The following is a 25,565-nucleotide window of genomic DNA, read 5'->3' on the forward strand; positions in this document are numbered from 1 at the left end:
TATTTTTTACACTAGGGTGTACAAATGAGGTGTGACAATACACACACGCAAACACGCATGTATAAATACATGCACACTCATCTCTTTTTCCATCTATCTTGGAAACAGAGTGAGTAATAGGGGAGGAGTGACTTTCCTTTCTTACAGGGATTAGCAAATTTCGTGAAGTATGGCCTATAATCATCAAAGGTGCCAAGGCTTTTTAATGTTGACCTGCTTACAGTAAGATTGCTTGTGCCCCTTCTCCCCAAAAACCCCAATGACATTGAAAAAAAATACTGCATTGCAGTATTTGCCAGTGCATCGGAGTGTATCCAGTCAGCTGTCCCACAGACAAACAAGTGTACATTTTAACACGTCCAGGCATGTAAATTAGTTGCCTGGTGGCCACAGATTGCTGAAACGGACAAGTGGATTTGTCAAGATCTGTGCACCTCCATATACATATATATAATATTCTTTATCACTGTCCATTTCTTGCCCGGGGTGTTTGCTGAAATTTTCTGGAAGTGCCAATTACCAAGGAACACGACAAATCCCCCTACCAGAATATGGGAAGTACTAATAACTTATTTCATACACAGTCTAGAACCACTGTCCACCACAAGATAATGTTCAAGTAGTAGGACTATTATGTGCAGAAAATACCCTTCATTTAATGAACATTCCCAGCAGCATACTAACTAGGGAAGACTTGAGAATGTAATGTAACCAAGAGGACATTCCTTTAAAAAATTCCTAAGTAAAAACAAAAAATATGCAAGATTTCTGCAACAACTAGATTTTCTTCAATAGGAATCAAATATTTAACAGGACCAAGTCTAGATGGTCAAGACTATTTCACATTCATTCAAATGGGATTTTCAAACAAACACTTTGCAGTTCATTTTTAACCGTTCTTTGTCAATAACAACTGGGGTTTTCTTCATCTGAGAAAGCTCAGAAAGGTAAATTTAATAAAGATAGGAAAGCAAAGAAGGTTATCAAGCCAGTCAACTGTGGAAGAGCATATCTGTATCTAACATGGAAACCTGATTAGTAAGGTGCATAGTAATAGAAAGAATTGTAAACTGGTAGCTGGTGTTTCTCTTCCATCAACATCTGAATGTAAAATCCCCTTTTTTTAGCAAGACTACAATTTCACAAAAATGACCATGTTTAAAGACAGCGACATATTCTCCAATTTTTGTTTAAAAATAAAAGGTTTTATGTTCTATGGATTTAGTCTTACTATTATATATCTGGAAATCTTACATGAAATGTTACTAATTTAATAGCCATTTTCCTACTTCAGGGTCTACTATGTGATCTTTCATGTGAAAGGAGAGAAGACTGACACTACCTACAGGCAGGCTGAGTTCATCAATATAATCTTAAGACAAAGAAAAGAGAAAGAACAGTGGCAGAAACACGTGTCAGAAAACACATAAAAATACCATATTGAACAAAAATGTAACTGTATTAACTGCTGCCGACCCTCAAAAAATGCAGCTGTGTATGATCAAAGCCATTCTAATTTATTCTCATAACCAAATTCAGCAGCTTTAGAATCTATCATCAATGTTTTGGGTACAGAATTAAAATTTTAATCTCTTTCATACGTATATTCGTGTGTATACTATATTTATATGCATGCATGCACACACACTCTTATGATTTTTCTTCCCCTACAGTGAAAAGCTGTGCAGTTTTCAGAGGGTCATTCAATTACTTCCCTACAGAACAGACTGCAGCAGAAGCATTACATACGAGAGCAAATTAAAAGGGCGATTTAATTTCTCATATATTCTTTTTAAACTTCCTAATATGAACATTCTCATTTGAATTGAATGTTCTAAATAATCATGCATGGAAGAAAGGAATAAACTAAAAATCTGAAATTTTTAAAGACAGAAGGACGTGTTCTATGCCCATGGTACGCATCTCTTGTGCCTCCTGATGTGTGACAGACTAACGCTTTCTGAGCAACCACATTTTTTTATACCTTCTATCACCTACAAGTCTACTATGCTTTTTAAACACTTCCGGCACCCACAACCTTGTTTAAAGATGCACTTCAGCTATTCCACATTACTGTGTGCCCTATACCATGAGAGACCATAACTAGCAAAATATATAGGTTTTCTTTAAAACCTAAAGCCAACAGACACAGCTTGAAATTGAAAGTGGATATTGTTATAGCAGGCAGAGGTGAGGATAGTGAAGAAGAGGAGTACAGCTGCATTACTTCAGGAAATTTCTGCTTTAGCGCATAAACTGCAGGATATGATGAACTCCCTGGAACTATTCTGCCATAGAACCATCTGACTATGTAAAAATACCAATATCACTTAACACAAAATCACTGCTTAGGGTAAATTCATTCTACCTACTGTTCTCATAAGGACATTTGCTGGAAAATTCTAAGAAATGATTTGCAGGCGCTATCAGCTGTGGGAGTTCACTATTATACCTCTGTCAACTTCATTCAATATAATTTACATTTTTCTAAAATACTGCCTCATAGGATTCCTCACTATTTTTTGCACGTACAATTTCACAGCAGGGGGGAAAAAAAAGAGAGATAACCCTCTTTTGGAGAGAAGAAAGAACAGATGCTTAAAAATAGATTTCTACAAATCACTGTAAGCCAGAAATGTAATTAACACCTATTTATAAAGAATAATTAAAGTTGTGACTGCCACAAAGAACAGCAAAGATAATCGAGATAGCCCCTGCCTTTTTTTTTTTTTTTTTTAAAAACACTGTTTGCAGTATTCCCACATGATTGCCACCTGCTCCCCCACTCAGCTTCCCCTATGCTCGTTTCCCCGGCAACCTTTCATTGGCTTTTCCTCCCAGCTATCGCTTTCAGTTCGGCTGCTCAGTCTAATCTTATTTGTTTTACACCCATCAAAACAAGCAGCTAGACAAAAGACAATCCTATAAGAATGTGAAAAGACCGTAGCTTTGTTTCCCAGTTATAATAAATATCTAAAGTGAAAGTCTGCAGAATGTTTAATTGAAACAAAACTAGCAAGAGTGATTTGAATTTTGAAGATTTTTCTCCCACTGAATAGCAGTGCTCTGTAAAATTCAAAGTCTGTGATAGTTGTATTTGATCATGCCATTTTGCACAGTCTGTAAGGAAAACATAAAGGAGGAATGAGTCGACTATTTCTTATTTCTCTGCCAAAAGAATACTCTAAAAATAGAAGTACTATTTTTACATAAATGGATGGCTTTGACTTCCTTCAATATTTAAAAAACCAAAAAAAAAAAAAAAAAAAAAAAACCCTTCAAAACACCATTCTGTTTCATCATAGTATTAGCTCATAAACAAACAAAATACCTGGTTTATACATGCAGTTACTGGATCTGGGTTTAATTGAACACTCATGTAACACAAATGACGATGAAAAGGCATGAGCTGCTGCCTGATCTGATGGTCATACAGTACAATGACACCGTGACGGTCAGCCGAGACCTTCCTTGCTTGACTGAAATGTAATGTTCAACGGAATCAGCGTGCAGTGCCATCACACTTCGACACATTAAAAATAGACAGACAGATCCTCAAAAACAAACAACGACCTGTAATTTTATTTATGACTCACAATCTGCTCTCCTGAACAAAAGAAATTCATGAGGCACACATAAGCTGTATGAAACCTATATACAGTCTCTCAGCATTCACTTACCATTTTCAAGCCATTCCACTCCATCTGTGATCACAAAGATGGACCCTTGCAGCCCTCACAGTGTCAAAAGCAAAAAGAACGTTATGTAAAAGCTGACATTCCTTCTTACAGTACTGCTGCCCAACGATGCAACAAAATCGACATATACTAGGCGCTGCAACACATACAAGCCTCCTCCTCTTTTTATGAGGTCATGACAGGAAACTCTTTGAAATACAATATGCAGCATTTACTGAAGCTCATATAAATCACTCTCAAAAATTACCATACCTGCTGCGCAGTCCACCAAAACAAAATGACCAGTCTTGAGGCTTTTTTCCCCAAGGATTCTGCTCATATTTCCAACATGTAAATGTGGAAATTAATGACCTCCCCACCCAAAACAACCCCCTCTTTTTCAGCATTTCAGTTAGCCACACACAGCCTCACATTAGAAATCAGCTCGCTCTTTATTCTGCGAGAAATCACAATGACCTTAAAAATGTCCAACTACCTCCTTTATTAAAGGATATGCAGGCATTAAATAGAAGAGAGAGAGAGAAAAGGGGGGAGAGAGAGAGACGGAGATACATAGTGTAGAAACAAACCAGTCATAGCAACTAAACTCACGTGAAAACAGACTGATAAAGATGCAGATTTGGGGAAATCTATGTTACATATCTATCAATTTTTATAACTACTATAAACAGATTTTAAATCTACTAATACCTACCATAACCATTCTTAATGGCAAATATTGGGTCTTGAAAAGCTTCAACTCTTCTAAAGATTTGCTATGGTTTCAGGGATTTTTTTTTTTTTAAAGATCCACAAAGCACAGTGCAGATGTTTTGTGCAGCAAAAGAATTTAAAAAAAAAAAAAAAAAAAAAAAAGCGCACTCTGTTGAAGCCCCCGATTCTAGGATGCAGATAAGAACAACTGAACAGAGCCTTAGTGAAATTGGCTTGCAGCTTCTCCTTTTTACATCCATTTATGGGACCATCTGTCAGCTGAAGCCAGGATCTGATTGGCTAGGGCAACTAAAGGAGGCGTTGCAACATCAGGTGCTATTGAAATTAGCTACTGCCAGATTGACAATGTTAATGATTTGGTGACCTCTACAACAAACAGAGACCAGATTTCTGAACTGCTGCTTGTGTCTAGTAATTAAGGCCCAGTTGAAAAAACAACACATACACATGTATTTTATCTCTCCTTACCCCAGAAGTACAGTAACAGTTACAGGCCATATCTACAGTTTATAAACCTCCATCATGGAGGTGCCATACCTCAGCCATGCTTCAATGACTGCAACCTCTTACCTCTTGCATGCGTGGCTTTGAGGTCTGGAGTATTTTAACCACCTTATCTTTCTCGACAGTTGCTTTCCGGAGAAATGCATATTTAATGATCTGCCTCTAGGCTTAAAGATATGACAAAAGCACTTTAATGTGCATTTTAACTGCATTTATTCTCAGGTACTATTGGTTTTAATAATCAAGCAATTTTTTTCCCTTCTGCAGTAAGAGACTTTCAAATTTATATATAGTTTTAAAGGCAGGTTTGATATTACTTGTACTTGATTATATGTCTAAAATATAACATCTTCTTACCAACACATTTTACCAGAATAAAAGTAGTATTTTATAATTATTCAGGTATCTCACTTCATTATTCGCTTGCTTTATAAGAAGGTGATAAATAAACCTGGGCATTTAAATGAAATTATTTTTCAACTGTAATAAGCAACATGCTTTAACTTTGTAATAAACACACTCACTTATCCTTCGCTTGCTTCCACAGACAAAGCACCAAACCACCGATTATAAACAGCAATATTTCACAAACTTTCCACTATGGCAACTTTATTGAAAATTCTCTTAATTAGGAAACATTTATATTCCCCCTCTTCTTCAAAAGAGAAATATTTTAGGGGTTTGTTGATTTTACACATGGCAGCCAAGATAACAAGGCATGGCATCTTGTTTTTACATCTAACCTGAGATTAATGTTTATCTAATCTAAAACTACCAGTTTTTAATCTATATAATATTGATATTTAAATCATTTAGTTTTATCTTTTATATGTACTGTTAAAAGAAAATATTGTTTTAAAATGTCCAATATAATTATTAATATTTCTATTTTGGAACAGACAAAAAGGTAAAAGCTGCGGAGAACGCTAGTATGGGCCATGATACATGCTCATTTAGCTCTTCATTGCAGAAAATAAGAAATGGTTTTATGAAACATCACAAACCTCCCCCTCCCCACCAATATATAATTACCATTTTGGGGAAAGTCTTTTTTTAAAGTACAAATATTAACTCAGAACTGTTAATCTCGTAAAGGGTACTCTGTACGTTTTAAAATTTCTTTAAAACATCCACATGCACAAAAAACCCCAGCCACAGCCTAAACAAATAGTACAATGTAGGAAATATATTAACCTTTTAAATAATGTAGATACAAATGGATCATACAAGCAGAAAACACACATTAGAAAAAACATTTAAAATAAATGAACCCTTCCTACCCACGGAGTGAACACTGAATTCAATTAACATCTATTATGGATAGTTTAAATGGCTGCAGAGGATTTCTCTTATCACACAATAGTTTTAAAAACATTTGTAGCTTAGCAAAAACTAGCAAAGATTAAACTGGTTTGTAGGATAGGTTTCCTAAATAAATCTATGTAACTCAAACTGAACTACTAGAGTGAATTCACTAGCATCAAAATACTGCACAACTGGTACATCATCATATGTTCTGGTCCCAAAATACACTGAATATTAAAGTTTCATTTGTCATGCAGATTTTTACTTAAGGTCTCTTCAGGGGTTAACAAAATTGAAAAAGGGATGGAGAAATCTTTTTTTCAGCCTTTTCAACCTCAGCACACTTTGTTAGCTATAAATTAATGTTATGCATATCAAAAGATTCAGCCATTTTTCTGAAACCATAATCGCACATTGCAGTCCTAAACAATTAGCTGTTTTGCAAAACTAAAATTTCATGTACTTTGTACACTGATCACTTTAAAAAACAAAACAAAAAAACACCACCACCAAAACAAACCCCCATACCAAATCTTTCAGGGGAATACTAAAAGGAACGCACAAATGTCCTCAGAGGCCTCTCTCTAAAGACAAAGGCAGAATCCTATTGTTGAAAAAGTCAACCTTATTATCATGTTTCCAACAGTACCATTCATCTTTCAGGGTAAGTGGCTGACCACTGCATCAGAGTTGTGGCACATTTGTAAAGCATCAAATTCTCAATATAGTCTCTCAGAATCAGCCAGTAAACCTCTGAGAAAAGCCTTATTTTTATGAGAGCCTCCATCCCCACAAACAGAAACTTGTCTTAAACACCTAATCCAATACCAAAATGAAATCACAGGGCTGTTTGTCCCCCCCTCCCTTCTCTCCTTACCATAAATGAGCAGTTTCTTGACTCATTAATGACAGTTTCCCTTAAAAGAAGTGATCTCATATCACTGAGCCCCTCTACACCATGCATACATCCCAAAGGTTGCGGGTATCTTAGCATCAGTAGCCGCCAGCAAGCTCTCTCATACAGAGCCCAGATGGACTATACCAGAAGCCAATTCAGCGTTAATAACTACCTACTCTGTGCAGTTTAGAAGCCTTACGTGGCATAATGTCCTAGGCAACAGCAGCCGACTGAAACCACAAATAAAGACAACCCAATTGTCCAAAACCATTGAAAGGAAAAAAAAAATAAAGTGAAGAATGATTTTTAATCTCTTATTTTCATAAGAATAAACTGAATCCTTCATAAACATATTAAAAAAAAAAGGAGGAAAAAACAAAACAAAACAGATGCTGCCCAGAAAAGTGACAAAATATTACCTCATTATTTAACAAAGCAGCATTAAGCGTCCTGCTGATTTCAAACATCTTGCCACAGATTTTGGTTTAAGAGAAACAGAAAGAATCCTTTGCAAGCCCTCTGTCTGCAAAGGGTTCTTCAATTTTCTTGTGCACAACAGTATAGTCAATATGTTATTTCCCTAGAGTTCGCACATTAAAACATCTAGTCAGTGAGCTGAATTTTCTCCCCTTATCACACACACAGTACACTCCTGTTATATGCACTGCTCTCTTTGCAAGATTAGCCTGCCCCAAACATGGCTGTTGTTCAAACTATTCTGTGAAGTAACAGTTCACTCTATAACCACCAGGTGGGCAGTGTGCACAGATTCAAATAACCATCTTAAAGATTTTTCTTGGAACAGTCTTTAGTTGTGGTAAAGAACCCCAAAAGAGCCCATATTTTGCATTCTTTTGTCAATCATCTGCTCCCCATAAGACAAAGAAGCAAGCCAAGAAACTTTCATTAGCAAATCATTTAAAAAAAATCTTAATAAGGAACGTAAACATCACACACAAACCTTTCATTTCGCAAAAATGAACTTAAAGAAAAAAACCAATCAGCAGAAAGGATGAAATGTACTTTACAGGGGAACACCAACAGTGGAACTGGTCTCTTTACAGACAGCAAAAACGTCGCGCGTAGGATGATAAACTGGTTCAAGTAAACATGAACACAACATTCATTTATAGTAAACATGGGGGCATGAGGGAAGTTGGAGAACAGACAGACTACAACTTCCCCAGGTAAAATACCAGATTAACATAATATTGTGATGGTAAACAAAACTAAACCAAAAGTCAGAAAACCTATTATAAACTATCAGAGCACAAGTCCAGAGAAAAATACAAGACTGATCATAGTTTTCAACAGCAATTTAAGATGACTTGGAAATGCTTACTAAATTTTCCACATCGCTATATTTCTATAAACTTAAGAATCTTCTTTTGTTATACTTTAGATCTGTTACAACAAGGAACGTTTCTACTATCATACAAAGTTATGAATTCAATACACTTCAGCAGCGCCCAGAGGCTTCAATCGATGTGGGACCCACTGCGTTAGGTGCTGTATAAACACATAATAGAATCATTGGACTGGAAGGGAATTCAAAGAGGTCTTGTAGTCCAGTCCCCTGTATTGAAGGGAGAATGAAGTATATCTAGACGATCCCTGACAGGCTTTTGTCTAACCTGCTCTTAAAAATCTCCAATGACGGAGATTCCACAATCTCCCTAGGTAATTTATTCCAGTGCTTAACAACACTGACATTTAGGAAGTTTTTCCTAAATGTCCAACCTAAACCGCCCTTGCTGCTACTAAAGCCCATTGCTTCTCCTAGCCTCAGAGGTTAACAAGAACAATTTACCTTTCTCCACGTTGTAAGAAAATGTTATGTACTTGAAAACTGTTTTGTTCCCCCCCCCGCTCAGTCTTCTCTTCTCCAGACTAAACAAACCCAATTTTTCGATCTTCCCTCACAGGTCATGTTTTCTAGACCTTCAATAATTTTTCAGAGTAACAGCCATGTTAGTCTGTATTCGCAAAAAGAAAAGGATGCATCCGATGAAGTGAGCGGTAGCTCACGAAAGCTTATGCTCAAATAAATTGGTTTGTCTCTAAGGTGCCACAAGTACTCCTTTTCTTTTTTCAATCATTTTTGTTGTTCTTCTCTGGACTTTCTCCAAATCGTCCACATCTTTCCCAAAATGTGGCACCCAGAAATGGACACAATACTCGAGCTGAGGCCTAACTGGTGTGTAGTACAGGGGAAGAATTACTTGTTATGTCTTGCTTACAATACTCCTGATAATACATCCCAGAATGATGTTTGCTTTTTTGAAAGTGTCACACTGTTGACTCATATTTAGCTCGTGATCCACTGTGACTCCTAGATCCCTTTCTGCAGTACTCCTTCCTAGGCAATCATTTCACATTTTGTATGTGTGCAACTGATTGTTCCTTCCTAAGTGTAATACTTCACATTTGTCCTTACTGAATGTCATCCTATTTACTTCAGACCATTTCTCTAGTTTGTCCAGATCATTTTGAATTTTAATCCTATTTTCCAAAGGACTTGCAACCCCTCTCCGCTTGGTCTTGTCAGCAAACTCAATATGCCTTTCCAGCTTGACTGTGAACCACTGATAACTACACCCTGGGAACGGTTTTCCAACCAGTTATGCACTTACCTTATAATAGTAAAGACAGTCCCTGTCCTGAAGAGCTTACAATTCATATTTTAAAGTTTAAAGCAGATATTGGTGGTGTGGGGAAGAATGAAAAACAAAAAGAAATCACACAATAGTGTTATTTAATATGGACCAGAACTGAATCCCACTGAAATCCCATTGCAACTGGCTCCAGTGGGAGCAGGACCTAATAAGGTTATTTACTGAAAGTAAAGGTCATGTTATTTTCCATTTGTTCTATTTTATTAAAATGTGACAAACCATATGAACATGTGATTTGGACTTGTCAAATACATAGTATTACCTACACTACTGTATTGTTTCATACATGGATGTCTCCATGAATACTTTGCATTGGGTTAAAATAATTTTTATTTTATATATATATATATATATATATATATAAATACACACACACGATATTCTGTTTTGCCTGTTAAATAATACTAAGTGATGCAGTTATGATTTAACCTTCTTGAATATATTAATTTTCCACCCCACTTTTTATATGGGGAAGAAAAGTTATTTCCATCCGTTTCTGGATGTATGAAATGAGCTTATTTTCTCACTCACCGTATGTCTTGATTATTAATTAAAAATGTCACTTCTTTTCTAACACTGAAATGTAATAATTTAGTAAATAAAATATTCTCGGCTTGCTGATCTTGGAGATAATATATGTAAGGGTTTCAGGACTTATTTTTTACTTGCAGGTAACTTCAGTATTTTGATTAAATCAAAGGAATGGCTGGTAAACAGAAATATTTTATAAAATGTATTTAAAAAAACAAAATGAAAAAAAACAAACAAGAAGGACCTGAAGCACATTTTTAAAGGACCTTTCCTCCTACTACCCTGAGGCAAATTCAACCAATCAATAAGAAACCATTGACATACCACCATCTGCCAAGCTGCAGAGAAATGTGGCTAGAACAGACCTCTTATGGAGCACAAGTAGTCTCATTTTCAGTCTATTAGGAAAGCACCAGAGCTTTCATGTGCAAGGACACAAAAGTCCAACCCAGACTCTCTTCACACCAGTTTGAGTACATTGCTACAGAATTCTAGCATTTATGCTGTGTGAGTTTTCAAGCTAATCATCAAAGCAAGGGGGGGGGGGGGAATCAGCAACAGTCTATTCTAGTGCAGCGTAAAAATAAAGAATTCGGTGAATTCTATCCTAATATGATTATAGCAGTATTTAAGTGGTTTGCTGTCTGTGAACTACAACCTGGCATTTTCAACTGACTCTTCCTTTTCCACTCTTCTACAGAGGACTAGGTAGGCAAGCTTAGAAGTATATGAATTGTTTTCTAGGCTATTTCTATTATAACCATATAAAAGCAAAGATTTATTTGGGATCTAAGGATATTAATTTGTTTCTGGGGGATGGAAGGAAGGTGGAGTAGAGAGAGGAGGTTGAACAATGGACTTGGAAAAGGAGATACATAATGCAAGCACTAAGGTTTGCCCTATGCTGTCACTGACAACTCAAATGGATACATGCACTGAATCATGAAAAACACAATCACAGATGACAAAATTTTAACAAAATCTGCACTACAGGATCAGGACAGGTACCCCATTCTCTTCCAAATCCAAATATAAAAAGACAAAATAAACATGTTCAAAGGAGATGGAAACTTATATATCACACACACACACACTCAGAGGAGACAGGCCTGCCTATTTTAAAAGTCATCTGCAAAGTTTTAAGAAAGCTTGAAAAAAGCGAGCATGCAAATGACAAATGGTGAAAGCCATCAGATTGAGTATAAAACTAAAAGCCTCAATCTCAATGGTATCTAACCCAAAATGTGATTCCAAAAAAAGTCAGTCTACATTAAGAACACAACACTTAGAGCTTGTGGGGAAGGGGGAAACGTCTAAAAAAATCCCCATGTCTAAAAAGGACACTTACATATATAACAGAACCATGAATAGGTTTAGTGCAACATCCAAAAACTTTCAAACTGTCAATTTGGAGGGAAAAATGAATAGTCAGGCAACAATTACAAAATAACAAATAGGCTGAGTAAAAAAGCAAGCAACACATACAACAGTGAGATTTTTAAAAATTATGGTTAAACAAACCATTAATGTACAGTATAGAACTATAAGAAGATAGTGTAATTTAACTACTGAATGGTTTAAATAAATAACAGATTGCCCTCTGGAAACTAAGTAGAGAGCTAGGTGATCAAAAACAATGCACTAGGCAATGCTAAAATGGTTTTCAGGTAAATTGTTCTATAAGGTTATGGAATTCATATGTATTTAAGGTAAACTGAGGAATTCACATGTATTTAAGAAGGCTGAGAAATTTAGGGTTGGTCTAATTGGTATAACTACACCACATATTAAAAAGAGAAGCTTTTGGGATCATCTAAAATAGGATACATTGTAGGATTCTTGGCTGAGAGAAGAAGAAGCAGTAGGCAAAAGAGAGTAAGATTGTATTGGAAGATAAGGAAATAAGCTGGTTTGACAGTTTTGTTTGTTTTATCTGCACACTCTGCTATGTAAGAAGCCATTATTGCCTCTCATTCTACCGCTAACTGTGGACAGCTGTGCAAGCTCTGATAGTGATGGAACATTCCATCAGGTGCACTGTGATTTCTCTTAACGTGTGTGTGTGTGTGTGAGAAATATCCTAGGACTCCCGCTGGAAGTCCAGTTTCTTTTTAGCTGTGGACACAGAGCTACCTGATTCAGAAGGTTCTGAATGTAATGATATCCAACCAAAAAAACCCCACAATCCTATATAAATACGACACTAAATTAAGCATTTAGCCACACAAAACTGAAAAGATTCACTTACCAGTTCCCACAGAAATCACAGCTCAGCTTCTTTGTACATATGGAGCATTTAGCTTACTGTGCTGGGTGTTCATGTTATTCAAGAGATGTATGTAATTTGGACCCTTTACAGCAGAGGTGGGCAAACTACGGCCAGCAGGACTGTCCTGCCTGGCCCCTGAGCTCCCGGGTGGAGAGGCTAGCCCTCAACCCCTCCCCTGCTGTCCTTCCTCCCCCCCCGCACCCCCCAGCCTCAGTGTGCTGCACCGCCAGCGCTCTGGCCTGCCACTCCTGTCGGCGTGGTTGCAAGCTCCTGCTGCTCTGAGCAGCATGGTAAGGGGGTGGGGAGCAGAGGGTTTGGATAAGGGGCAGGAGGTCCCGGGGAAAGTCAGGGGACAGGGGGCAGTTGGATAGGCATGGGAGTCCCGGGGGGGAAGAGAGGGAGGGCTGTCAGGGGCAGGGATGTGGATGGGGCAGTTGGGGCAGGGAAGATTGGCTAGGGGGTGGGAGTCCCAGGGGGGCAGTTGGGGCAGGGGGGTGGATAAGGTCGGGGCAGTCAGGGGACAGGGGAAGTTGGATGGGGCGGAGGTTCGGGGGTGTGTGTCAGGGGATGGGGAACCTGGGGTATTGGATAGGCATGGGAGTCCCGGGGGGTGTGTCTGGGGGCAGGGGTGTGGATAGGGGTCAGGAGAGTCAGGGGACAGTGGAGGTTGGACAGGGGGCGGGGTCCCCGGGGGCAGCTAGGATGGATCACCAGGGATGCTTTACCAACATCAGTATGGGCTGATCAGGGAAGGTGCATGACACGTGCATCTTTAAGAACATAAAAGACTGCTCAAAAAGATGCAAGGAAGGACTTTCTTTCTTGACCAGCAGATTACCATTGGGAATATTGAATTGCCAATAGTGATCCTAGACACTCAGCCTACCCCCCCCACGGCTCATGAAGCCGTACACCAGTCAGCTCGATGGCACAAAGGAGCACTTCAACTACAGACTCAGCAGGTGCAGAATGACAGCAGAATGTGCCTTTGGTCACTGAACAGAAGAACTGCCATACCAGGTCAGATCATCTGGCATAGATCCATCTAGCCCATCTTCCAACAGTGGCCAATATCAGGTGCCCCAGAGGCAATGAACAGAATGGATAATCATCAAATGATCCATCTCATTGCCCATTCCGACCTTCTGGCAAACAGAGGCTAGGGTCATCATCCGTGTCCATCCTGGTTAATAGCCATTGATAGACCTATCATCCATAACTTATCCAGTTATTTACTGAACCCTGTTATAGTCTTGGCCTTCACAACATCCTCTGGCAAAGAGTTCCACAGGTTGACTGTGGGTTGTGTAAAAAACAAAACAAAAAAAAAACCCCACTTCCTTTTGTTTGTTTTAAATCTGCTGCCTATTAATTTCATTTGGTAACCCCTAGTTCTTGTGTTATGAGAAGGAGTAAGTAACACTGGCATTGTTTATTTACAAGATTGGATCTCAGTGAGCAAAATAGCTCAATGGTTATAGGTGCCTGCTATGTCCTGTATGGCATCTGTGAAGCAAAGGGGGAAACGTTTCCCCCAGCTGTGGAGGTAGAGCAGCTGTCTGCTGAATTTGAACAGCCAGATAGAAGGGCTATTAGAAGAGCTATATGGCTCAGGGAGGCTTTGAAAGACCTTTTTAATAGTGAGCCAGAACAGTGTGTGTTGCTGTAATACAATCTGCATGGCCTCTCTCTTTTGTGGCCTGGAATTAATCTTGCAGTGATTACTGTGTATGTAGGAATCTAACATCGTCAATGCACCTATTAATATTGTTTTTGAATGGTGTTATGGGTTCTGTGACACAGCGCAGTAACAGGAAATTGATTGCTGTCAGACCTGTTCATTGCCAGCCAGCATAAATTATGAACTAAGAAAGATGAACTATGTTCCAAAAAATAGAATTTTATTCCGTAACATGAACCAGCAAATAAAAAAAATTCAGAACTTAATAAAACTTAATAAATTAACCGAACAGAACTTTTGAAGAGGAAAGAACAGTCATTTCCATTTCAAGTACACATACGGTGATCTGTGAGACACGGTTGGTGTATGTGAAGCTGTTATTTTCTGCAATGTCCCCTTGGAGGAGTGATAAGAGTAGTGCACTGACCCCTCATGCCATGTGGGATGTTGGGTGGTGGTAGGTATAGCGAGATCCCGATATGGGCTGGAGACGGAGGCGAGCATAGGATTGTTGAACCTACAGGTCCACCAGAGTCTGTAGCATCTCTATTTGCTGTCTGAGAAGCGCAAGCAACTCCTGCGGCACGCCCCTCTCCTTTTCCTTTCTCCTCTAACCTAGACCATGTTGTCTGCAAGGGTGATTCTTCAAGCCCTGGGCTCGTTCCCTGATGCAGCAATGGCTTGCAGGATCTCCTGGAACAAGTCATCCTGAGACGCCTTCTGTCTTCTTCTTGTCTGGCTCAAGAGTTCCATGAGTGTGAAGAGGGAAATTCTGAAGGCCGCTATGATGGTTTGGATCACAGAAAACCCCTTGGGAACTGCCAACTGATGTGCAGAGACTACCCCAGAGCCTGTTTCCCCTGGCAGCTTGGGACTTCAGTGCCCTGCATGGTTTGAGCCAGACATGCTAGCCTGCTGCAAACCCAGACCCAGGTCTGAACCATGTCCCCTAAAAGCTGCAGGGTTAACTGAAAACAGCTTAAGAAGTGTTCCTGTCTCTAACACTCAGATGCCCAGTTCCCAATGGGGTCCAAACCCCAAATACATCCATAATACTCATAAACTGTTCGCCCTCTATGACAATGATAGAGAGATATGCACTGCTGTTTGCCCCTCCCCCGGTATTAATGCATACTCTGGGTTAATTAATTAAGTAAAAAAGTAAAAGGTGATTTTATTAAATACAAAGAATAGGATTTAAGTAGTTCCAAGTAAAACAGACAGAACAAAGTAAATTACCAAACAAAATAAAACACGCAAATCTAAACCTAATACAGTAAGACAATGGTTACAGATGAACTCTCACCCTCAGAGATGTTCCAGTAAAATTCTTTTTCAGACTAGGCTCCTTCTAGTCTGGGTCCAACAATCACTCACACCCCCGTGGTTACTGTCCTTTGTTCCACTTTCCTTCAGGTATCCTTTGGGGGGTGGAGAGACTATCCCTTGAGCCAGCTGAAGACAAAATGGAGGGGTCTCCCAGGGGTTTAAATAGACTCTCTTGTTGGGGGACACCCTCTCTCCCCCTGTGTAGAATCCAGCTACAAAATGGAGTTTTGGAGTCACATGTCCATGCATGAATCAGAACTTACAGGTAGCAGCCATTGTTCACATGCTACCTTAAACGTCCTCAAGTAGACCTCTTATGTGGATTGGAGTCTTCCAAGATCCATTGTCCATTAAGTGTTTCTTGATTGGGCACTTAACTTGCAAATTCCTTTCTAAAGAAGCTGACCAAATGCCTTACTAAGGCTACTTAAAATCAAACAAGTACACAGCCAATATTCATAACTTTGAATACAAAAATGATACATGCATACAAATAGGATGAATATATTCAGTAGATCATAACCTTTGCAGAGATATGTTACATGGCATATGTAGCATAAAACATATTCCAGTTATGTCATATTTACATTCATAAGCATATTTCCATAAAGCATTAGGAGGTGCAACATCACAGCCATAATGCAGCAGCTGCAGACACAACACACAGAGCTATCACTGTCAGTGTATTCACGAGAGAAACTGAAACGTAAGATACTGAACTCACTCCCCTTGATCCCCAAAAGTTGTAAGCACTACAGTCTCTCTTCTGCTTGGGACTGATAGAGCACAGTGCCAGTTCGCAGGGCTTTAAAGCAAAGGGGCAACTTCCTGCTTACTTGACCCACCTTGCGTCAACCTGTGTCATGTAGACCAGGCCTCAGTCATATTGCTTGTTCTGTATGTCTGATATGCATTTAATACATTTTATTAAAGCACGCATTCAAAAGGAAACACAGGAAAACAAGAAGTAACTGATATAACTAGCCAAGTTAAATATTGCAATGAGACATATACATTCTTCCACTTCCTAACCATTTAACCTTAGTATTACAAGTAAACAACATTTTTATACTTTCAATTCCATGGGGTTTTTTTCCCTTTTAAATCTAGAGCTATTGAAGCTTGGATTCACCAGCAGACATTGTAAATGACACACTTTGCCATTCCAGGATTTATAAGCAGAATGAACTCTGCCAGTGGAGAAAGCTAAAAACTTTCTATATAGATGTTAATATACCATAGCAAGCACTGCTGCTTCTACTGTTGGCAAAGTACCTATAGTACACAAAATGAAAAAAAGTGTTCACAGGTTAATCACTGAATTGTTTTAATGTATCTGCTTGTAAATAACTAAATGAACTAGTCATCAAAGAAATCTAGACTACTAGAAAGATTCACATGCAAAGTTCAGTCATTTTTAATCTGTTCTTGTCTGAGCAAATCGTTTTCTTGAAGTGTGAAAAGTTCCTCTGCCCCAAACTTACCAAACTCAACAGCAGCTTAAGAGATTTGGCCTATACTTTCCCCAAAAATTCATCTTTGGGCTCAGAACAAGAATGGAAATGTCAGCTGACCTAAAGTGATAAATTAGTACTATAGAATACCTAAACCAAGAAATCTCAGTAATGAGGAGAGAGCTGAAGACTGAAAATGGGGACTAATGTCCTTTTGTTTACAAGATGTAACAAGGAGATCAAGAAAATATTCCAATGGAAAATGCTGGAAGGAAGGAAAGAAACAGGATGTCCAGCAGCAGGATACCAGAATACATCAGAACAGAGGGACAAAACAGAAATCAGAAGAGATTGTCATGCAGTGTGCAAATGGCTGGCAAGGCCACATCTTCAGTACAGGAAGGATACTGGAAGAGACACAGAACAGAATAATAAGGAGGATAATATGCCTCAGGAACTATATAACTATGAATATCCTGGAAAATTAATAATGCTTAGTACTTATATAGCATGTTTTATTTATATTCATATATTTTGTGTCTACTGTCATGAAATCTCATAATTGTATATTAAAGAACAGCTCACAACCACATCTGTGTCAACCCCATCATTGACTCAATTAAAAAAAAAATCATCACTGTGTACCCTAAAAACGAATGCAAGTCATTCTACAGTAGTGAAAAAATAAAAGTTTATAAATGGCCTAATTGCACAAGTAAGCTTTACACTGTGCCTCAATGTGCACCAATCTTATTGAAAAGCACTCTACAAGTATCAATTAAATAATAAAGGGTATTGGGTGGATTATGTACAATTTACAGATGGACAAATAATGGTAGAGATTGAGAGAGTTGTCCCAGGTTGCAGAAGATCAGTGTCACAGGCTAGATTAGAATTCAGGAGTCAGATACTCCCACTCCTGTGAACTAACCATATCTCCCTCCCCCAGTTTTTCACAGATCAGATTCCATAAATGCGGCAGCATGATTGAGATTTTCACAGGAAACAAAACAGAGATGGCAAATTATGGCAAATCCCGGCAAATCCCAGGTACTTCTAGTGAACTTTCAAGATCCATATCTGAAGGGTACAAGTCTTCCAGTCTAACAACATAAGACATTCCACCAGTTCTATGACTACTCACATTGATTGGAGGGCCTCCATCTTGAACTGGGTGAGTTGATTTAAGCACTTGAAGTTAAGCCCTGGTATTGTGCTTTCCCCCACTTTCGTTATCTTTTTGAAAATCTTGAAACAGAGATGGTAAATTGCTCTTTCCTCCTTAAGTGGGTAAGCAAGTGCTCCAAGGTGAGAGAAGGTATTGCCTTTTCAGAGGACAGGAAGGACCAGATTATGTACAGTAGTCTTGGCCTATGATGGACAGCATCATAGAAGATTATGGTTGGAAGAAACTTCAGGAGGTCATCTAGTCCAACCCCCTGCTCAAAACAGGACCAACACTAACTAAATCATCCCAGCCAGGGCTTTGTCAAGGCCTTAAAAACCTCTAAGGAAGGAGATTCCACCACCTCCCTAGGTAACCCATTCCAGTGCTTCAACACCCTTCTAGTGAAACAGTTTTTCCTAATATCCAATCTAGACCTCCTCCACTGCAACTTGAGACCATTGCTTCTTGTTCTGTCATCTGCTACCACTGAGAACAGCCAAGCTCCATCCTCTTTGGAACCCCCCCTTCAGGTAGTTGAAAGCTGCTATCAAATCCCACCTCACTTCTCTTCTGTAGACTAAACAAGCCCAGTTCCCTCAGCCTTTCCTCATAAGTCATTTGCCCCAGCCCCCTAATCATTTTCACTGCCCTCCGCTGGACTCTTTCCAATTTGTCCACATCCTTTCTGTAGTGGGGGGGGGGCCCAAAACTGGACGCAATACTCCAGATGTGGCCTCAACAGTCCCGAATAGAGGGGAATAATCACATCCACCAAGCAGAGGAGACCTCCTCCTGCTCATTCAGGAGTAAGGGGCCTCTTCTCCAGAGAGAAAAAGACCTCTCTTTCAGAAGCTGTCCTAGATCTGGTGGAGCATTTATAGCATTTGATGGAATGTAAACATTGCTTGAGGTAACAAAATCTGAAGAGCTTAAGATGGAATTTGCCTGGGGACCTACCAAGGAAATCATGTACTAGGAGCTCTTGCTCAAGAATATTCTAGGCTTCTCTGGTTCTCAAATGGGACTGAGGCCCTGGTATTTACCACATGAAGTGCGTGATCTAGGTTACATCAAGGGGCACCTCCTTGAAGAAAGCAAATCTTTAAATGAAGTTTGGAGCCAAAAATCTCCAGACCAGGGAGGCGAACAGCAGGAAATGGCAAGCCTTGCCTGTCTTAATGATATTCTATATGTCAACAGCCTCCACGACAGCAACGAAAAGAAAGTGGATTACCAAGAGAACAAGGTCTAATATTGTCCTCATCTCTCTCAACTGTTATAACAATTTACGTTCCTCTTAAGGTCTTGGATCCATGGAAGTGACAGCTAGTAGAAGGAAGAAAGAATTGAAGGCAAGGCTAAGGCCCTTCAGTGCTGGCTTGTATTGCATCCTCAAAGTAAAATCTAGATGGTTTAGGTTGATCTCTACGGAGCAGCTCTAGTAATAGCTGGGTTTGTCTTGAAGGATGCAAGCTGCTTTCCCACCTTTTAAAAAACGAGGCTGTGTGGCTTATTATCAAAGGTTCCCTCACAATCATGATTTTGTTTTAAAATGAGCTGCTTGGATTCTGGAACACAATTCTCAGCAAATTCCGCAGCTGCAAAACAGCAGGAGCCCCAAATATAAATTAATTCCACTATAACTTATGACTGTCCAAGGCAACAATCATATCAAAATAGCTACGCTGAAAAACTGGAAGGCGGTGGCTAGTGGCTGGATAGGTTAAGCATCTCTCATTCCATTGCTGGAATGCATTTATATTCTTTCTGGCAATTTTCCTGAAGTTTTATAGGGATTCCCCAATACAACAACAAGCAATCTTTCTTTTAATAGTATCACTGGATGCTTTCGAACTTGTGCCTAGACATACTCTGATCTGTTCAGATAAAGCTTAATTGTACTTCCGACATTTTTAAAGATCCCTTATTGAACACTCACCTAACAAACTAGAAGAGCTCTATTTTTAACATTGTTCCAAAGATATGCAATGGAACCTAAAAATATTACAGTGCATGAGGTGAAAATACACTTTTTAAAATGTGTTTCATGGGAGAGCCAGTAACAGCTGTTGGCCTACCAAGTAAAGAAAATTTATATTTTAAAAAACCTTTAATATTAAGAGGAGAGGTTAGCCTGTTTTTAAAATTTCCATAAGCATAGGGCTGTCTTAACGGTAGAAATTATCCTACAGCACTTTTCAGAGAAAAACTTTCAGTGTTGGTGCCCCAGCAAAATTCCAATGAATGTACTTATTCTCTTCCCCCTCAGTTCTTCCCTGAAATTGAAACTGCATAGGGTATCTTTTACCTTCTGTCCTACAGTGTCAAGCAGTATGACTGTGCACTGTACAACAGTGTGCTTTAGCAGCTAACATGGAAATTTCAGTTTGTGAAGTGGTTTGGGACCTTTTGGATTAAAGGCATCATATAAATGTAAAATGCAATCAAAATATTAACCAATAATTTCCACTGACATTGCTGGGGACTACTGAGGACTCAACACTTCGAAAATCATGCCACTTATTTAGGAGTCTAAATTCAAGCATTTTTTTTTAAAATATGGACCTGTGTACTGAAAATGGAAGTGTGAAAGTTTCCAAAGTGTGTGCCTCTTCCTTCTGCCCAAGAAGCTCACATTACCCTGACAGAATAATCTCTAAAAACACCATCAACCCTTAATCCACTTAGTTAAAGCCCTCGATAAAACCGCAGAACCCCTTCACATCCTCAAATACAACGAAATAAGAGATTGCTTTTATGGAAAGATTGTGAGTGTTCAAGAGGCCTCTTTCCCGAGCATATCTTCTTTGCCCACCAACAAAGGAATAATCTGCCCCCCAAAACCAGCCCACCATAAGGGTCATCCTCCAGGGCTGCAGAGCTAACGAGAGGGCTCATGCCACACATGATCCCCGTTGCAGATTTAACAGAGGAAGAGGGGTGCCAGTGAGGAGAATGGGAAGTGGATGTGATTGCAGAGCCATTATCTCTGAAAACTCGTGGCGATCAGGGGAGGTACCGGATAATTGGAAAAAGGCAAATATAGTGCCCATCTTTTAAAAAAGGGAAGGAGAACCCAGAGAACTAGAGACTGGTTAGCCTCACCTCAGTCCCCGGAAGAAGCATGGAGCAGGTCCTCAAGGAAACCACTTTGAAGCACTTGGAGGAGAGGAAGGTGATCAGGAACAGTCAACATGGATTCACCAAGGGCAAGTCATACCTGACCAAGCTGACTGCCTTCCATGATGAGATAACTGGCTCTGTGGATGTGGGGAAAGCAGTGGACGGGATATATCTTGACTTTAGCAAAGCTTTTAATATAGTCTTCTACAGTATTCTTGCCGGTTTTGTTCAACATCTTTATTAATGATAAAAGGAGTACTTGTGGCACCTTAGAGACTAACCAATTTATCTGAGCATAAGCTTTCGTGAGCTACAGCTCACTTCATCGGATGCATACTGTGGAAAGTACACGAGATCTTTTTATACACACAAAGCATGAAAAAATGGGTGTTTACCACTACAAAAGGTTCTCTCTCCCCCCACCCCACTCTCGTGCTGGTAATAGCTTATCTAAAGTGATCACTCTCCTTACAATGTGTATGATAATCAAGTTGGGCCATTTCCAGCACAGATCCAGGTTTTCACCCCCCCCCCCCAATAAGCTATTACCAACAGGAGAGTGGGTTTGTGGGGGGGAGGGGGGGGTGAAAACCTGGATCTGTGCTGGAAATGGCCCAACTTGATTATCATACACATTGTAAGGAGAGTGATCACTTTAGATAAGCTATTACCAGCACGAGAGTGGGGTGGGGGGAGAGAGAACCTTTTGTAGTGGTAAACACCCATTTTTTCATGCTTTGTGTGTATAAAAAGATCTCGTGTACTTTCCACAGTATGCATCCGATGAAGTGAGCTGTAGCTCACGAAAGCTTATGCTCAGATAAATTGGTTAGTCTCTAAGGTGCCACAAGTACTCCTTTTCTTTTTGCAAATACAGACTTACACGGCTGTTACTCTGAAACCTGCCTTTATTAATGATCTGGATGATGGTGTGGATTGCACCCTCAGCAAGTTTGCAGATGACACTAAGATGGGGGAGAGATAGATATGCTGGAGAGTAGCGATAGGGTCCAGAGTGACCTAGACAAATTGGAGGATTGGGCCAAAAGAAATCTGATGAGGTTCAACAAGGACAAGTGCAGAGTCCTGCACTTAGGACAGAAGGATCCCATGCACTGCTACAGGCTGGGGACCGACTGGCTACGCAGCAATTCTGCAGAAAAGGACCCGGGGATGAGAAGTTGGATATGAGTCAGCAGTGTGTCCTTGTTGGCAAGAAGGCGAATGGCATATTGGGCTGCATTAGTAGAAGCACTGCCAGAAGATCAAGGGAAGTGATTATTTCCCTCTATTCGGCACTGGTGAGGTCACATCTGGAGTACCATGTCCAGTTTTGGGCCTCCCACTACAGAAAGGATGTGTACAAATTGGAGAGAGTCCAGTGGAGGGCAACAAAAATGATTAAGGGGCTGGGGCACATCACTTATGCGGAGATGCTGAGGGAACTGGGCTTGTTTAGTCTGCAGAAGAGAAGAGTGAGGTGGGATTTGATAGCAGCTTTCAACTACCTGAAGAGGGGTTCCAAAGAGGATGGTGCTCGGCTGTTCTCAATGGTAGCAGATGACAGAACAAGGAGCAATGGTCTACAAGTTGCAGTGGGGGAGGTCTAGGTTGGATATTAGGAAACACTATTTCACTAGGAGGGTGGTGAAGCTCTGGAATGGGTTACCTATGGAGATGGTGGAATCTCAAAGCTTAGAGGTTTTTAAGGCCAGTCTTGACAACGCCCTGGCTGGCATGATTTAGTTGGTGTTGGTCCTGCTTTGAGGTCTCTCCTCCTGAGGTCTCTTTCAACCCTACTCTTCTATGATTCTGACATCCCCAATGGCACACTCATCCTAAACTGCATTTTTGGCTCTCTTATGTTGGGTTGAAATGGACAGAGAGAGGAGGCTTCAGTGGGAAGAGGCTGCAGAAGAAACAGCCTACACAGAGCAGCAGGAGAATCAGGGGAATGTAAATTAGTGTGAAAGCCACCTTTGCACATCACCTGGACTTTCACTGTGAAATTCTAATTGAGGATTGGGCCCAATATTTCAAGTTCCTTCCTAATGTCTAGTTTGTACCTCATCAATGTGTCCTCATCAGAAGAACAGGTTCTAAAACACAGAGGAAAACCATTTCCTCTCTTAAATGAGTGTCTGAAATTTCAACAGGAAAGAAACCAGAGTCTGCAGGCAGGATTACTCTGTCCCTGTGAAAAGCTTTACAGGAAAGGGTTTCAAACTTCCCTTCATCTTGCTGGATGATGTGACTGTAAATAAGAGTATCAACAGAATGGATAGGGAGGAGGGAATCATAAAACCAACAAGAAAAGCTTAAAAAGTGAAAGGCATAACTGCGCAGACAGGAAAAAGAGCCTTTCACCGAGGACAGGAGATGAAGAAACTTGATTTTAGAGAACATGGATGGTAGGAGGACAATAATCTGTACACCCTTAATTAATCTCTGAAAGCATTTAGTGGATGATTAACATTTAATTTTTTATCTAGCCTATCTTGAAACCCCCCTCCCCAGCCCCAACACTTGGGGGGGAGGGGAAGAGACCATCTAAAAGTCTCGATAGAATTTTTTTTAAAAAAAAGACCCATAAATCATCCTACACAGAGCTCCTGCATTTACTTTTTGATCTGATTTTTAAATGAAGCAATGGATGTTATGTTAATCACCCTGATTCACATTTCTACTTCCTTCAGAAATTTACTCATTAACTAGACCATCTGTGTAAGGGGAGTGGCGGGGTGAGTTCTATGCTGTCACAGCAAACAAGGTCAGAGCATAAAAGGGGGGTGGGGAAGAATAGAGAGGGGAAGCCTGGCTATTAGCTTCCTTCCCTTCTGCTACCAGAAGAAGATATCTGGGCCAGGCAGTGAGTTTCTCACCCCTACAGTCACCCTGCCAGCTGTGGGACATGTGGACGGACAGCAAGTTCTCTCCCTTTAAGGTCCTGCTGATGAAGTGGAAACCTGGCTGGCCTGAGAGTTAAGGTGCATCTACACTGTATGCTTCTTTCGGCAGTATGTAGCATACATACTTGTGTAGCCCACCAGCAGCGCAGACAGTGAGGCACAGCTTAGGAGAGTAAAGTAATGCCCAAAGGTTGTGGGCTACACAGCTCTCTTTTTGCCCAAGTTGTGCCTCTCAATCAACACTGCTATTTTTAACAGTGTAGTGTCCTGCTGCAGGAGCCTTTATCCATCGCAGGAAGACTCCAGCAGCGAAGAAAGGCTCTGGAGGAGGGGAGGCAGTGTGGAAAGGCTCTGCCAGCTCCCTGCTGCAGAGAAACTCTGGCAGAATGGAAAGGCTCCAACCAGTGAGAGGCTGAAGCCTTTCCCTGCTGTCTCTCCTCTGCCAGAGCCTTTCACTGACACACACAGCTACACACCATCATGTGGACACAGCGTGCGTTTCACTGTGGCATGTAACTACACATAGCCTTACTGTTGAGTCAGCATACGATGGTGGGAAAATAGGACGGATTGGAGAAAGAAGAGATGTCGAGTCATTTAAAAGAATAAAGGCAATTTCCATTGCCTGTGAAGTCTATCTGATGGACTGGAGCTCTCTAGCACGGCATGAAGTCTCACTCTACATAGGCAGGATTTATTGCTGCTGAACTTCTCACTCAGCCTTTGGCAGTGTTATACAAGACACTGACAGAAATACTATTTCACCTCTCCATAAACCCATATTTTAAAGGCTACCTGCATATAATATTACACAATCCTGCAACTTTAGAATAATGCTCTGAACCCAGATGACCTGTGTAAGAGGAGCATTCAGAACATTACTAACTTGAAAAATACTTTTTTTTTTTTTTTTTTTTAAATCTCTGAAGCTGCAAGGTCATTCACTGATATCATATGAGTAAAGAGGCACCACCAATCAAATTACTCCAAAGGTTTTGGCACTGTCTCTTCCAAATTCACTAGCCTTGAGCTTCCTCACAACAGAGCAAATTAGGAAAGTATGGCATTGACTCTCCTTGTACCAAGATTTAGGCCTCTCCTGACCAACCAGCGAAATACACTTACTCTCACAGCAAGGTCTTTGAGAACCCGTGAAGGGCCACAAACTTGAATTTATTTCTGTCTGTGTATATCCAGGGGGTGCTTTTTGCTACCATTAGGCTAACTGTATTACGGAAGAGGGGTCTTGGAGCATGTCATAATAATATCACTTTTCAGTTATCTAGGGCCTTTCATCCAGTGTTCTC

The 25,565-nt window shown here is 40.1% G+C and overlaps 1 protein-coding gene across 6 annotated transcripts in view; it reads right to left on the reverse strand.

Annotated features, from left to right (window-relative positions):
• ELAVL4 (ELAV like RNA binding protein 4) overlaps positions 1–25,565 on the reverse strand; it is a 103,877-nt gene that overhangs the window by 68,575 nt on the left and 9,737 nt on the right. The window contains exon 1 of one of the 6 annotated variants that reach the window (XM_048861242.2): positions 7,539–7,729. The exons of 1 other annotated variant lie outside the window; for it this stretch is intronic. In XM_048861242.2, coding sequence (XP_048717199.1) covers positions 7,539–7,586 — 48 coding nt within the window. In that variant the 5' untranslated portion in view covers positions 7,587–7,729. Of the gene's footprint in view, positions 1–3,680; positions 3,856–4,392; positions 4,621–7,098; positions 7,241–7,538; positions 7,730–25,565 lie in introns of those variants that run through there. 4 more of the 6 variants (XM_048861241.2, XM_048861239.2, XM_048861245.2 and 1 more) reach the window with 4 other exon arrangements.

The sequence above is a fragment of the Caretta caretta genome, chromosome 8 (genome assembly GCF_965140235.1).
Source record: "Caretta caretta isolate rCarCar2 chromosome 8, rCarCar1.hap1, whole genome shotgun sequence".
NCBI lineage: Eukaryota > Metazoa > Chordata > Testudines > Cheloniidae > Caretta > Caretta caretta.